The sequence below is a fragment of the Nyctibius grandis genome, chromosome 5 (genome assembly GCF_013368605.1).
Source record: "Nyctibius grandis isolate bNycGra1 chromosome 5, bNycGra1.pri, whole genome shotgun sequence".
Lineage (NCBI taxonomy): Eukaryota > Metazoa > Chordata > Aves > Nyctibiiformes > Nyctibiidae > Nyctibius > Nyctibius grandis.
Window position 1 is genome coordinate 84877775 of NC_090662.1, and position 12719 is coordinate 84890493.

The 12719-nt window shown below is 38.7% G+C and overlaps 1 protein-coding gene across 1 annotated transcript; it reads right to left on the bottom strand.

The window, feature by feature from the left end:
- Positions 1–416: 416 nt before the first annotated feature.
- On the bottom strand, positions 417–8372 carry LOC137664371 (sulfotransferase 6B1-like). The gene is made up of 6 exons (XM_068402311.1): positions 8228–8372; positions 7225–7409; positions 6121–6247; positions 3576–3670; positions 2416–2602; positions 417–535 (listed from the first exon to the last, which is right to left on the bottom strand). Exons 1-6 carry the CDS (start codon positions 8370–8372, stop codon positions 417–419), a joined length of 858 nt encoding a protein of 285 aa, XP_068258412.1.
- Between the last annotated feature and the right edge of the window lie 4347 nt (positions 8373–12719).

Sequence of the window (12719 nt, forward strand, 5' to 3'; positions counted from 1 at the left end):
AGCAAGTCTGGGGTCAAACTTTTGGATTTTCTTGTGACATGTTTTTATACTTTTTATATATTCAGGTTCTTACAGGTTTGGTTTTGTGGTTTTTTTCTCAACATCTTAGGTAAAATTCCTAAATCAGATCTAAGAAGTCCATCTGTATCCCTCTAGAGCAAAAAAATAAATTATAAAGTAGATTTGGTTGTAGAAAAATGCATCTGACACCTGACTCTGTAAAAATATATACATCTGCCTGCTGAAAACTGAGTTCAACTATAGCATTGTGTCAGAATTTTCCTGTCCTCAAAATCTCGTGTTTACAATCCTTTCTATTGGGAGGATTGTAAATGAATGGGACCCTCCCTTCAGAGTTTCCCACCAATTGCTCTCTGTGTGTTTGTTGATAACTGGGTATTGTTCTTCACGTGGAGTCAAAATTCATAGGTGATACTTTTTGCCATTTTGCTGAGTTTCATTTTCTCATTAAATAACTCCTCAAACCTTCGATTCTGTTTTGGAGTGAAATGATTCTTCCAATCACCAACAGCGCCTAGGAGAGCAGGGACAGAAAAAGAACAGTGAAGCTAGCAATACATAGTGCAGAAAATGATTTAAAGGCCGCTCAGTTTTGTTAATGTTGCTGTTGGCACAAATTATTAATGTATTATTAACCATAGCCTCTGTGGTAGGTCATGATCATGACTAATTGCTTTATTGGTCTGATGAGACTCCAATGGAAGCAGTTGGATCATCATCCATAAAGGCTGTTAAACCCTCAGCCTCAGACTTGGTTAGTGCCAACAACACTAAGTGGTACATGAAGACCAGCAGGTTTCCTAGATGGAATTAGAGCTCTTGGTCATCTCAGCAGAGAGGCATCTTGCCACACCTTAGATGTATACAGTTAAAGTTCTCCACCTGGGCTCTTTCACAGTCAGTAGAGGGAAATGGTTTCTTCCTGGCTGAAACTCATCTCATGCTAGTCAACATCTAAAACTCATCAAATGAATGGTGTCCCAAAAGCAGCTATATCTCTCCATTGACTAAAGAAGACTCCTAAAAAAGGAGCCCAGAGTGAGCTGATTGATAGATGAATCCCACTCTCACATCCACCCCTAATCTCTAGGGCTTTCTATGGATGAGATGTCCCACTACTTAAGTGGGTAGTTAACTACTTCTGGGTGACCATGCACACTCATATTCAGTAAAGTGTTTCAACTGTTATCATCTGATTTGAGCAAACAGGAAATTGTTTTTTAAACTGACATATTTTAATGAGACAATGTTTAGAGTTTCCCCTCATGCATTTTCTAAAGACCCTGCGTTCCAAAACTGCTAACTAAAACAGCATCCTGGATAGCAAGGACAAGAAAAGAGAGCCTGAAGAATAATATATACATATAAATCTTCTGTAAACTGGCTGAAACTGGCTAAAACCCTGGGATTTGCATAGGAACTACTTGGAAGTGAAACTGTTGGGATTTTTCGAATTTTTCAACATAGATTTGTCAAAGTTCACTGACTTAGAAAAGTGTATCTGAGTTTTTTGTTTATTTGTTTGCTTTTTTACTAACAGATTGTATTTTGGCATTTGCTTCAGCTCATTGGTAAAAACATTCTGAATTAGTGAAATGTACCATTCCCCTGTTTATAAATGAAAACAAGTTTTTCTTAATTGAAACAACGCAGTTTTAAACTGTCAATTATTGTTCAAAAAATAACTAAGTAAAAATAAACATGATGGTTTTGATTTACTTATTATCCACATCTGAGGAAGCTTCTGAAATGTCAGCAGCAAGAAAACAGCTCCTGTATGTATTTTTAAGTCATATCTGAGCACTGTTGAAGGTGTTACCATGGATTCTAGCTTGGCCAAGGTCTGAAGGCTACCTATGAGGCCATCAGGTGTTTGAGTCATTTGTTCTTTTGTTGTTGTCATTGTCAGCATATTCCTTTTTCAGGAACATTTCAATAAGATAAGAGGTGGTACAGAGGATAAAGGCTACTGGCAGTCTCCTTTGCAAGGAATGTGTCTCGCTCTTTCTCATTCTAGTAAACTAAGTGACCTTCACAGGTGATATCATAGGGGACACGTTGTAAAAGACTGAGGTGGTCAACTTTTAGATAAAAAAAAGGCAGATAAAGAGCAATGCTTCGTAAACCTTTCCTTTTAGCTCAAAAGCTCCCTTGGAGCAATATTAGTCAGACTGTTTTTCAGACTCCTCCACACTTCTCTAGTATAAGCGGGCATTTGCAACCAGAGACCTTAGAAAGCAAGTGATTTTTAAGATGGCTTCAAACTGAAGGATCCTGTCATTGCTTCCCGGCACTGACCCAAAGCATCACTACAGCCCAGGAAAGACTTGGACTGCGGCCTCTGGCTGGATTCCCACTCCTTCTGCTGTGTTAACCCTGGCCCAGGGAACTTACCTTTGCGGAAAATCAGCTTTCTGTTGGATGTCAGTGCACAAACGGTGTGATTGGGATCGCAATTTTCCTTTTCTGTGTCGTTTTTCATCTCTGAGAATGAGGACTTCTTGCAAATGTTTTGGATATCATTGTCACTGACATTTAAATCCAGGAACAGACTAATTTCCTTTACAATCTTAGGGAGATCCTGAGGTACAAGAAAAACAAAGCTTTTATATTTCTGAGCTGATTATCAGACTTTTAGTTGATATGAAAATGATTCTTTTTATTACATATCAAGTTTGCCACACATTTATTTGCTTTCAAGCAAAGCTAAACATGTCATTAGACTGTGTAGATGACAGGACAGTAAACCTGATTCCCCTCGTACCCATACTCACAGAAATGAGTAAATGCTGAGTATGTGATATCAAATACAGTTACATTGACAATTTTACTCCTAGTTCAGGGAAAGTGTTCTCCTGTCTCTCAGAATTATTTCACTGGGAATACTCAAAGCTCTGTTTCTGTGTGAGTAGCTTATTTCATTGGAGATGTTATATCTAGAGATCTAACAAGTGACTCGGGATCCAGAATGGCTTGTTTATATTCCTAGAAAGTGTTTTCTATTCACCCAAAAATTCATTCTCTGAAAGCTAAGTTATGTTGGTATTTGAGTTTTCTGTGTAGTAATTTCCTTTCATAAAAACCATTTTCCCTACCCCCCAGCCTCGATTTTCTTCTTTATTGGGAGCAAAAGTCTAACTGATCATGAGTACTTCCATTGTCTTACGTCACTTTTTGAAAATTTCACCTGAAATGACAGGCATAGCAGGTTAATGTGTGGCCCTCAACAGATGTCCTTGGTTGGTCTTTCCATAGGACCAAGAACGAGGAACTTACTTACTTAAAATTCTTCCTGTAGCCTGGGGAAAATAATGTAATATGTGTCCCACTCCTGCAGCTATGAAATGCAATTCTCACAGGATTTCATATTTATATAACTTGTGCAGTCAGAATTAGCTCACTGATATAATGTTCTATGCAAATATGAAATATGGCCAAAGATATATTCACATTTTCCTTCTTTCTCCTTTTTCATTATAATTTGCTCTTTGATATTTTAATGATGTTGATTTACAAGTAATGCGTTCTGAAATAAGAGTAGAGAGCATATTTACCTTCTTCATGTCTTCGTAGAACAAAAACAGAATGTTTTTGTCATTTTGGTGTTCTTCCCAGCTTAGGAAATGATCAAACCAGGATCCGCAGACAACTGGAAAGAAAACCCATGTAAAAAAGATTCATATAAACTTTATTCATAAATGATTCTATATCTCACACATATAGAGGAATGATCCCTTCTTAGTGTGTACCCTGTATTCCTCTAAAATAGATTAAATTATTTTTGCAAAGTGACTCAAACTGACAGTCCAAAGAGGTTACCATTCTTGTTGGACTTTGTTTTTGTATCAGAGATGCAGATACTGTTCTAAGATATGATTCTGTAGTGGAAATAGGCTCCAAATCTAAGGAAAGGCCAGTAATGAAGGAAAATGTACTGGCCTAACAGTTCTGAGCATCTCAGCAAATGTCTGCATGTCTGTGGTCACAGCTAGAAATATGATCACTAGGAAGTGAAATAAGGAGTCTGTTAAATGGAGCACACTGTTGTTAGCTCTGTTATGTCCCAGCAGAGGGGAATCTGTATTATTTTTAAAAGTCAAAGAAGAGTTATGTAAAGAAGTTATTATGCAAATACATCATTCAGCCAACAACATAGATAACTTATGGTTTTATAGTTGACTCAGTACTTGTTTTGTCTGAATGCTCCTTTTGCTGAACCACAGGAGGAGAGCTAAATTTCAACTTTCTTTTAAAGAAAAAATTCTGACCCTTCTGGTTGGAAGACAAGAAGGACTGCATTGAAAGATGAGTTGAAAGACTCCTGTGGGGCGATGAGAAGAGGCTTGGACAGAGCAATCACAGCCATCATTCTCCAGAACTGTGACTTTGCTTTATAACCACCCCCAGAAAAGTATAATATTGAAATGGGCATCTTTTTGATTGCAAAATTTGAGTTGTAATTAAGTATGTGGCTGAATGCTGCATTCTGCAGCTGCCTCCTGCACATAAAGCACTGTCTAACTGCAAGGCATGTGTGCTCCATGGTGTGCAATTAAACCCTGTTGTCCTGGTCAAACACACTGGGGTTGTGGCCAACAATAGCATAGAATAGCTCTGTTGGCTTCAGGGGTACAGCATACAGCCTCGGAAACTCCAGGAACAGCATCACAGTTGTCTCTGTGTGTTCTCACCCTTGTTCTGAACTGAGATTAACTCTGCAAGAGTACTGCAGGATCTGAATCAAGCAGCACAACCTTCATATGTTTCTATTAAGAGCAAAAATGACAAGCTCTCTCCACATCACTTCTTACATAAATTTCTGTTGTAGCCAACATAGTTATCTTCGTGTGCCATGCATAAGCACACAGAAAACAGAAGATGGCTGCTAATTTACAGGTAAATGGGAGATGCTTTTAACACTTAATATGATCCTCTTTTCTTTTTTTTTCACTATTGTATGTTCAGAGTTGATACTAAACAAGCCAAGATCCTGCAAATCACTGAAGCATGTGACTTAGGGCTGCTCTGAACTAGGAATGCAAGATATGAGCCAAAGCCCACACAAGCCAGGAGACAAATTGACTTCTGGAGCTCTGATGTAAGCCCATGATGACTGCAATGGCACTCTTCTTTCAACGTTTTCAAGCTGATCTATCATTGTTGCTGTTATCATCACTATGGTTGTATAGCAGGAACATATGTTCTCAAAGGAGTAATAAAACACTAAAAATGGGAGTGGATGACTGAAACATGGTTCTGTTGTCAGCTTCCATGACACCACGGACACGCATAAAAATCTCACTCTTGTCCTTGGTCTTTGGACCCTGCTACTAAGACAACACATCAGGCAGAGTGTGTGCAGGAGGCTTTATGAAAGCATCTAGACTCCCTTTGAAGGGCCGCCAAAGGCTGTCTTCAAGATTGGAGAAGGCAGTACCCCTGCAAGCATAGCTTTCAGTGCAGCCTGGGAACGGGCTCCCCATGTGCCACATTGCCTGCACTTTGGCACGGCAGTCAGCCACGCAGAGCTGGCTGAGCGCCTTCAAACAGCACCTGCCCCATCAGCCTGCTCGCTGAGGACAGGAGCTGGCCACAGTGGGCCCAGCTGCCTTTAAGTCTGCTTGGGAGGAGTTGTATATGCATACCTCTTCTATCACAGTTTAAACATGAACACTTGGTGGGAAGCAGTCTGCTATCATGGTTCACAAGACAAGGTTGGAAATGTTTTAACACAGGCAAATCCTCATCAGAACCAACAAATTGTCAGGGGTTTCGGAGTGTTTGTGGGAAGAAACAAAATCAGCGACTTGGCTGTGAGAATATATTTTTTAAGAGATATGTCAAAGAGCAGCAACCTGCAAAGAGCAGTTGTGCTAAAATAATGCAGCTGCTTATCAAAATGTCTCCTTGCAGGGCTGAAGATGGTATTTTTTGCTCTTGTTTAGTTTGGTATTAGAATTTACCCTGAAAAAAAAAAACCCATCTAAAACCATATGAATAAGGAGTTCAATAAGGAGTTTTCACACAGTTCACATTTCTTAACTCTTTCTGTGCATAATAAGCTAATGTAAACTGCAAAGAGAAAACATTTATTCTTACCATCTCCTTTTAAGAACAAGTCAAAGAAAGCAGTCCAGGTGTCTACAGTGGGAAGGTTTGGGTTATCTCTGTAGTAATGATACATGGAAACTGCAGTATCTTTTGGATTTCTGCTGATGTAGATTATCTGTAAATGAAGATGATATGGTTATTAATGATAATATCCTTCCTTTATTTTAGAGGAGCTCTATGTGTAAATGTAGCATTTTCACAGGCAGTTGGCAGCGTCAAAACCCTTTCCATTAGGATTCCTCCTTCGGTGACCATGGCATTAAAATAGAAATGTATTTGTCTCTTCTTAGGCAGGAGTCAGTAGTGGTTAGTAAACAATTCCATGTGGACAGAGGTGTGTTTGCTACAGCTGGGTAATGTTTATGTTTTATGAAAGAGGCTGTGTTCATTTTAACTCATGAGTCTATACTGTCTCATGTATCTAACATATGAAACTATTTACTAATTAACATTCACAGGACAGCTGCAAAACACAAATTTTGGCCTTTCATTCAAATTAGCTTTGTCCTAAAAGTCTAGATCTGAGTAATCCTGAAAATTTGAACTTTTAATATAAAATCGGAGACCCAGAGCTTATTTTTTAAAGACCTCCCACATTAGCATGGGAAGAACTCAAAACTGTGATCTGAATCTGCCTCCCACATTTCAGTTCTCCTCTGTTTGCCTCTTTATAGGGTCTTCACAAAGCTTCAACAAGAGGGGCAGAGTACCTTCACACCCAGAACAGCCTATAGGTACCCAAGATAACTGTTTTCCAAGACAGTGCTCCAGCCACTAGGAAATGGGGCAATGAGAACACCCCCTATCCCTAATAAAATAGTTCTGATTGAAAGATGTTGATGTTCTGGTTTGTGTGGTGCCTAATATACAAATCACCCCTTGGGAGCAGTGGGGCAGGAGCACAACCCAGTCCTTAGCCCAAGTCTCTGCTCATGCTGCCTTCAACTGCTGGTCAGCTATATCTCCCAAATTCACAGCAAACCACTTCTGGAAACTGGAAATAATTTCAAAATTATTAAGAATCAACAAGACAAAACAGATTCCTAATAGACACTTAACATATTGTACTGCTTTTTTATTTTTTTGCCTTACCTTGCATTTTTTATTCTTAAAATTTCGAGGTAACATGTTGTAGTCTAAGTGTGTTGGGATGATTCTCTTTGATGAGAGTTTATTCAGCTCCTCCAGTTTGGAAATGTCTCCAAATTCAATGGGAGATGTTATTGTAACTTGAGTATTGTAAAGCTTTGTTATAACTCCTGCAAGCCAGTGAGTGCCTGCAGAAAAGTAATTTTTCAGGGAAAAAAAAAAAAAAAAGAAAAAGAAAAAAAGGAAGTTTTGTTACTGAGAAAATATGTGGAACATGCGTTTTGCATATGGAAACAGCTTGCTAGTGCACAAGTGATACTTCTAATCCCCCAGATTCAAGAAACATTGCGTAACTGAATAATCTCATTGGTTTCAAATGTATAAATACTGGAAAAATGAGGGCTGTAGCTGAAGTACAAAGTAAATCTGTGAGAAGTGTTAATATTGGCACCAAAACAATCTTGTTAGACAAATTGCTTGTCAGCTGAGAGGTGGTTATATTATTTTTATCATTTACTTTAGAATAACCTGGTTTTTTTTCCTTATAGTAACTTGAGTCTATATATTTGGAAAGTACTGATTGAGCTTCCTCTTTGGTGTGTGCTTCTGAGTGCAAGTGAGGCGGGGGGAGAGGGAATAAGAAATTAATAAATCTACAGCCAAGAGTCATACAAATAACTTAATACAACTCTTCACTTGCTCATAATTGAATGTAGAAAGTCCTCAGGAAAATCCTTCAAGTACAGATTTTGCTTACCAGCAAGAAATAATTATTTGCTTTCCAATATGAAAACACCTGAGATTATTTTCAATTAAAGAATAAAAATTTAGATAAATGACCCATATTTTTTTGTAATTTGAACACTTACTGACAGAATAATGTATTCACATACTCAAACATCCTTCCCTGTTTCTTGTACACAGACATTTCCCAACTAGTTTAAGCAGAGAACATGAAAGAAACAACTGAGACTTCTTGCAAATAACATCTAAAAGTAGAACTTACCAGATTTGGGATAGGAAACCAAAAGGACATCATCTTCTCTAGCATCAAAATTATCTAAGGAGTTTAAAAGTTCTGGAGAAGACCTGGTGGTAAAGCGAATCCCTTTAAACATGTGAGTGAGTTCTGCCTCTCTGGGGTTGGACATGGTTGCTTCAGTCTTGGATTCCTGCAAATCAGATAAGGGTGAAATGATGAGGATTTAAGAGTCACTTCTAAGTCAGATGGTTTGAAGTGACAGACTGAGACCGAGCAATACAAACTTCATGCTTATATACTTTGCTACACGCCATGGAGTTCTACCAGATATTGATTTTTCCAGGTAGTTGATAAGGGCAACTGAAATATTAACGGTAACTGGATAAATAGCTGAAATGCAGAGTCATGAAAAATGCATGTCATTTGTCATTTATTAGCTCTTCAGATAAAGTAATGAGGTGGTAGTTAAAATGTATTAATTGTGGAAAATTATAAGAACCAACATTATATGTTGCCTTAAAATGTGCTTAATTTGATTATTCTATAAGATATACTTTGTTGGAAGCTTGTTTTAGCTTCCAAGGAAAAAGCTACATCTTAAAATACTTTTTATGAATACAAAAACATTGTCTTATTTTATGTGAATGAAATATTTTTGGTTTCATTATACCAAGTATACAACAGCCTGAATTTTCAAAAGTGCAAATGGATACCAGATGCTTGAATTTTGTGATGTTAAGGAACTAGTTCTTTGAACATTTTCAAATTTCAGCCTGAGACGTCTTAAAAACAGAGGCACTTAGAGGCACAATCATTTTTTAAGCTGACATATGTGTCCCATAAGAGAAGTACAGATGACAAAAAATGCAAATTTAAAATAGGTATTTAACATTGGCTTGAATCCTGCATGTTTCATGACTAGAAGTGGTTGAAGGTTTTTAAACCTTTCCACAGAATTGTGCGTATTCATCAAAATAAACGTCGCTTGCAGGAAAGAGGCAGTTCTCAATTAATTACCTGTTTTGAAATGTATTTTTTGAAAAAATTTTTAATCTGTGGAAATCGTCATTAATGTTTTTCAAACCAAAAGCTCCACTTCTATTTAAAGTGACCTTAAGCAATGTGAATGCATCACAGTAAAATACATAGCTCAGTTTTGAATCAAAACATTTTGGAATGTTTAATATTTTCAATTTTCCTTTCAATGGCCACAAATTAATTTACTCACTTTTACGTTCTTTTCCTCAAACATCCAGTGGCTTCACTATTCCTATTGAAAACCTCCTACAATCTATTCAGTTGAGATCCTTCAATATCTTCAACTCGAGAACCTGCATGCAAATCTTGTTTGAAAATAAAGCAGTTCTTCATGAATTCCCCAAGTTTACCAAGGTCCCAGTTCTTTTTTTATCATAAATAATAACTTAGAATCACAGAGTCACAGAGTCAATCAATCAGGTTGGAAGAGACCTCTGGGATCATCGAGTCCAACCATTGCCCTGACACCACCATGTCAACTAGACCATGGCACTAAGTGCCATGTCCAGTCTTTTCTTAAACACCTCCAGAGATGGTGACTCCACCACCTCCCTGGGCAGCCCATTCCAATGTCTAATGACCCTTTTCTGTGAAGAAATGCTTCCTAATGTCCAACCTGAACCTCCTCTGGCAAAGCCTGAGGCTATGTCCTCTTGTCCAATAGGACAAGACTTGCCCAGGCTAGTTGCCTGGGAGAAGAGGCTGACTCCTACTCCACTACAACCTCCCTTCAGGTAGCTGATTCACATCTGACCAAGGATACCCTTGGAACTTAATATTCTGGGTTTTATATCACAGTATTGAACCCAAATCTCACTGCAAGATCTTTGCCTGTGGTCTGAAGACCTCCTTAGGCATGCTGTTGTTAGTCTGAGTGATGAGGGAGCTGCTTATTAAAGAACTCATCATGGAAATGGCCATATGAATGATCCCTATCCACTTATCACAGTTCACAGATTAGGTCGTGGGAGCTGACTGCCAAATGACTACCTCCCATGACCCCTGGTAAGAAGTTAATGATTAGAGATGTCCTTCCAAGAAACACCTGAACAGTCAAGATTACTCACAAGGAATAAGGACAGTTACCGTCATCTGTACTTGCTTCTTTCTAATTGAATCTCCAGAAAAGCCAGCAATATAGGATTGATTTTTTTCCCCCTTTTCTTTCCTTTGCAGTATTGCTAGCCTACCAGTCAAAGAGAAGTGAAATCAGCAACCCTAGATCATCTTGCCTGTGTTGCCTATAAAGCTGCCCTTGAAACAGTTGTCACCTGCAAAATGTTCCCTGTGCCATCAATAAACACCGAGTTCCAGTTATGCAGGGCCAGATGGGGATGAAAATCATGGAAAATATGCTCTGGAGAGATGTTTCCTATCACTAGGGATGACAGGAGATGGGGGAGTCTTTCCAGGAGGTAATCAAGTGAGTCAGTGAGGGTACAAAAGAATCACATGGGTACTGATGCTCAGGCAGGAGTTGGGGGATCTTTCAGTGGTGAGGAGCTCAACATTTTTCTCTTGCTCCCGGTCTGACGACCTAAGCCGTTGCTTCGTATCTTAAGGTGTAAATCCTTAAAAATCTATCCTCTGTCAACAGATTTCAATTTGATTACTTCAGGTATAAAAAGTATGTTTGGAGACATAAAGACACCTGTTTCTGTGCTATTCTGAACATCTGTATTAGTCTGAATACAGACATTTCTAAGGTTTATTTTGCAGTCATCATTCCAGACATATGCATTTAGCGCAAGCTAATAAAACTGTATTACCTTGACACAGCAAAAATATTCTTATTGCAAAATGCATTGCGTATTTACTCTGCCTTTTCCCTTTCATTTCTGCCTGCATTTCTATTATGCTTTGAGTCAGCGCATTTGCCTAATCTAATCACTTGGACCTTAATTAATCATTCACAAATGAAATGGCTAAGGTGTAAAACAGAAGCAGTACAGTAGCAAAGAGAATTCCAATTCTCTTAACTCATCTCAATTGCTTTTTATATTAGCTTCTCTTTTCAGCTTGCGTAATGTTAGTCCAGGGCAATCAAACTGAAATTAGTCTTCCTCAAATAATGCCTGTACTTGGAAAATAGGGCCCACCCCTGCAAGGGTATGGTATCCTGGATTGCAGTGACTTGAGGAAAAAGAGAGTATTCAGCACCTTGCAGGAATAAGTTATTATAAAAACTACGCTAACTTCATTAGCATAAAAAGTACATTATTATAGCTACATTATACAAAGAGAGCACAGGTTTAAAGAATACCTTGCCAAATCCGCCACCCAAGTTTAATTTTCTCCTTTATTGGTATTACAACGCAGAATGGAGACTACAAGTGTTGCATTTTGAACCGGATGAACACAGGCATGGCAAGCTAATACCAAAGGATTTCTGTATCTATTGCCTAGATCTCTGCCACAGGCTCTGAGGAGCTTCTCCCAGCATTGGGTTGTAGTTGTCCTGGTCTCTGGCCCTGCTATTGGTACAGATGGGAGTACACATTTTACCAGCAGGTTTCACAGACACTTGCTAGCAAGAGAGCAACATTAAACTTGGGGTTTGGCGTTTCTCTGTGGTTTGAGGAAAATACAGCTTGGTAGCTGGACACTGCACTCCTGGGCTGCTCCAGTCCAGCTCCTTCTGCCTTCATGACTGACTTACCTTCTCCCATCTATATCCTTGTTTAAGTGAGTGACTTCTTTCTGTTGCTTTAAATGACTCAAAAAATTTGACTGTTCTGTTTCTGCCTCTACCCTGCCATGTCCACTTCAGGTTCACCATTCTCTTCTCTGCTTGATAAAAGACAGTACCATGTACATCTCCTTCAACTGAAGATTTCTCAACTGAAGCCAATCACAATACTGTTCCCCTCCAAACACATCTCAGGCAGCATGTACTAAAAGAAATAGTGATGTTGTGGAAAATATGCAGATGAAGTCATATGTGTTGGTTACCCAAGTCAGAATTTGGATGTACATCCACAGGGTTCTGAATGTTTTTGTCTAGCACTGCCAAGCATCAGGTTTCTTGTTTTTTGAAATGCCCTAAAGCCATGAAATATTTGGGACTTGTCTTATTGACTTGTCTTGTCATATTGACTAATGAATGGAGAGGTAAAACTGACACAGCTGGTCATAAGGTTTTGTTGCTCTAATTCTCCACCAGATACACAAGTCACCTGAAATTAGTAGAAGTTATGTCCATAAAGATTGTCTCTGTGCACCTATGTAAAAATGTATACAGGCCCTGCAACAGTGATGAAGGAGTGATGTCTTTCAAGACTGTTTCAGTGCAGAATATCAAACACAGCTGCTGTTACAAAGTGTGCAAGACTGATCTCCAATACAGAAGTTCAGCTAGGAAATCCACTGTTACAGTTAAGCTGGGTAGTCCCAACTTCTTTTCCATACCTCCACATGATCTGAACCCCTCAGTCTTTTCTGTAGGGATCACTCCGTCCAACCTTTGCTTTCCCATAGT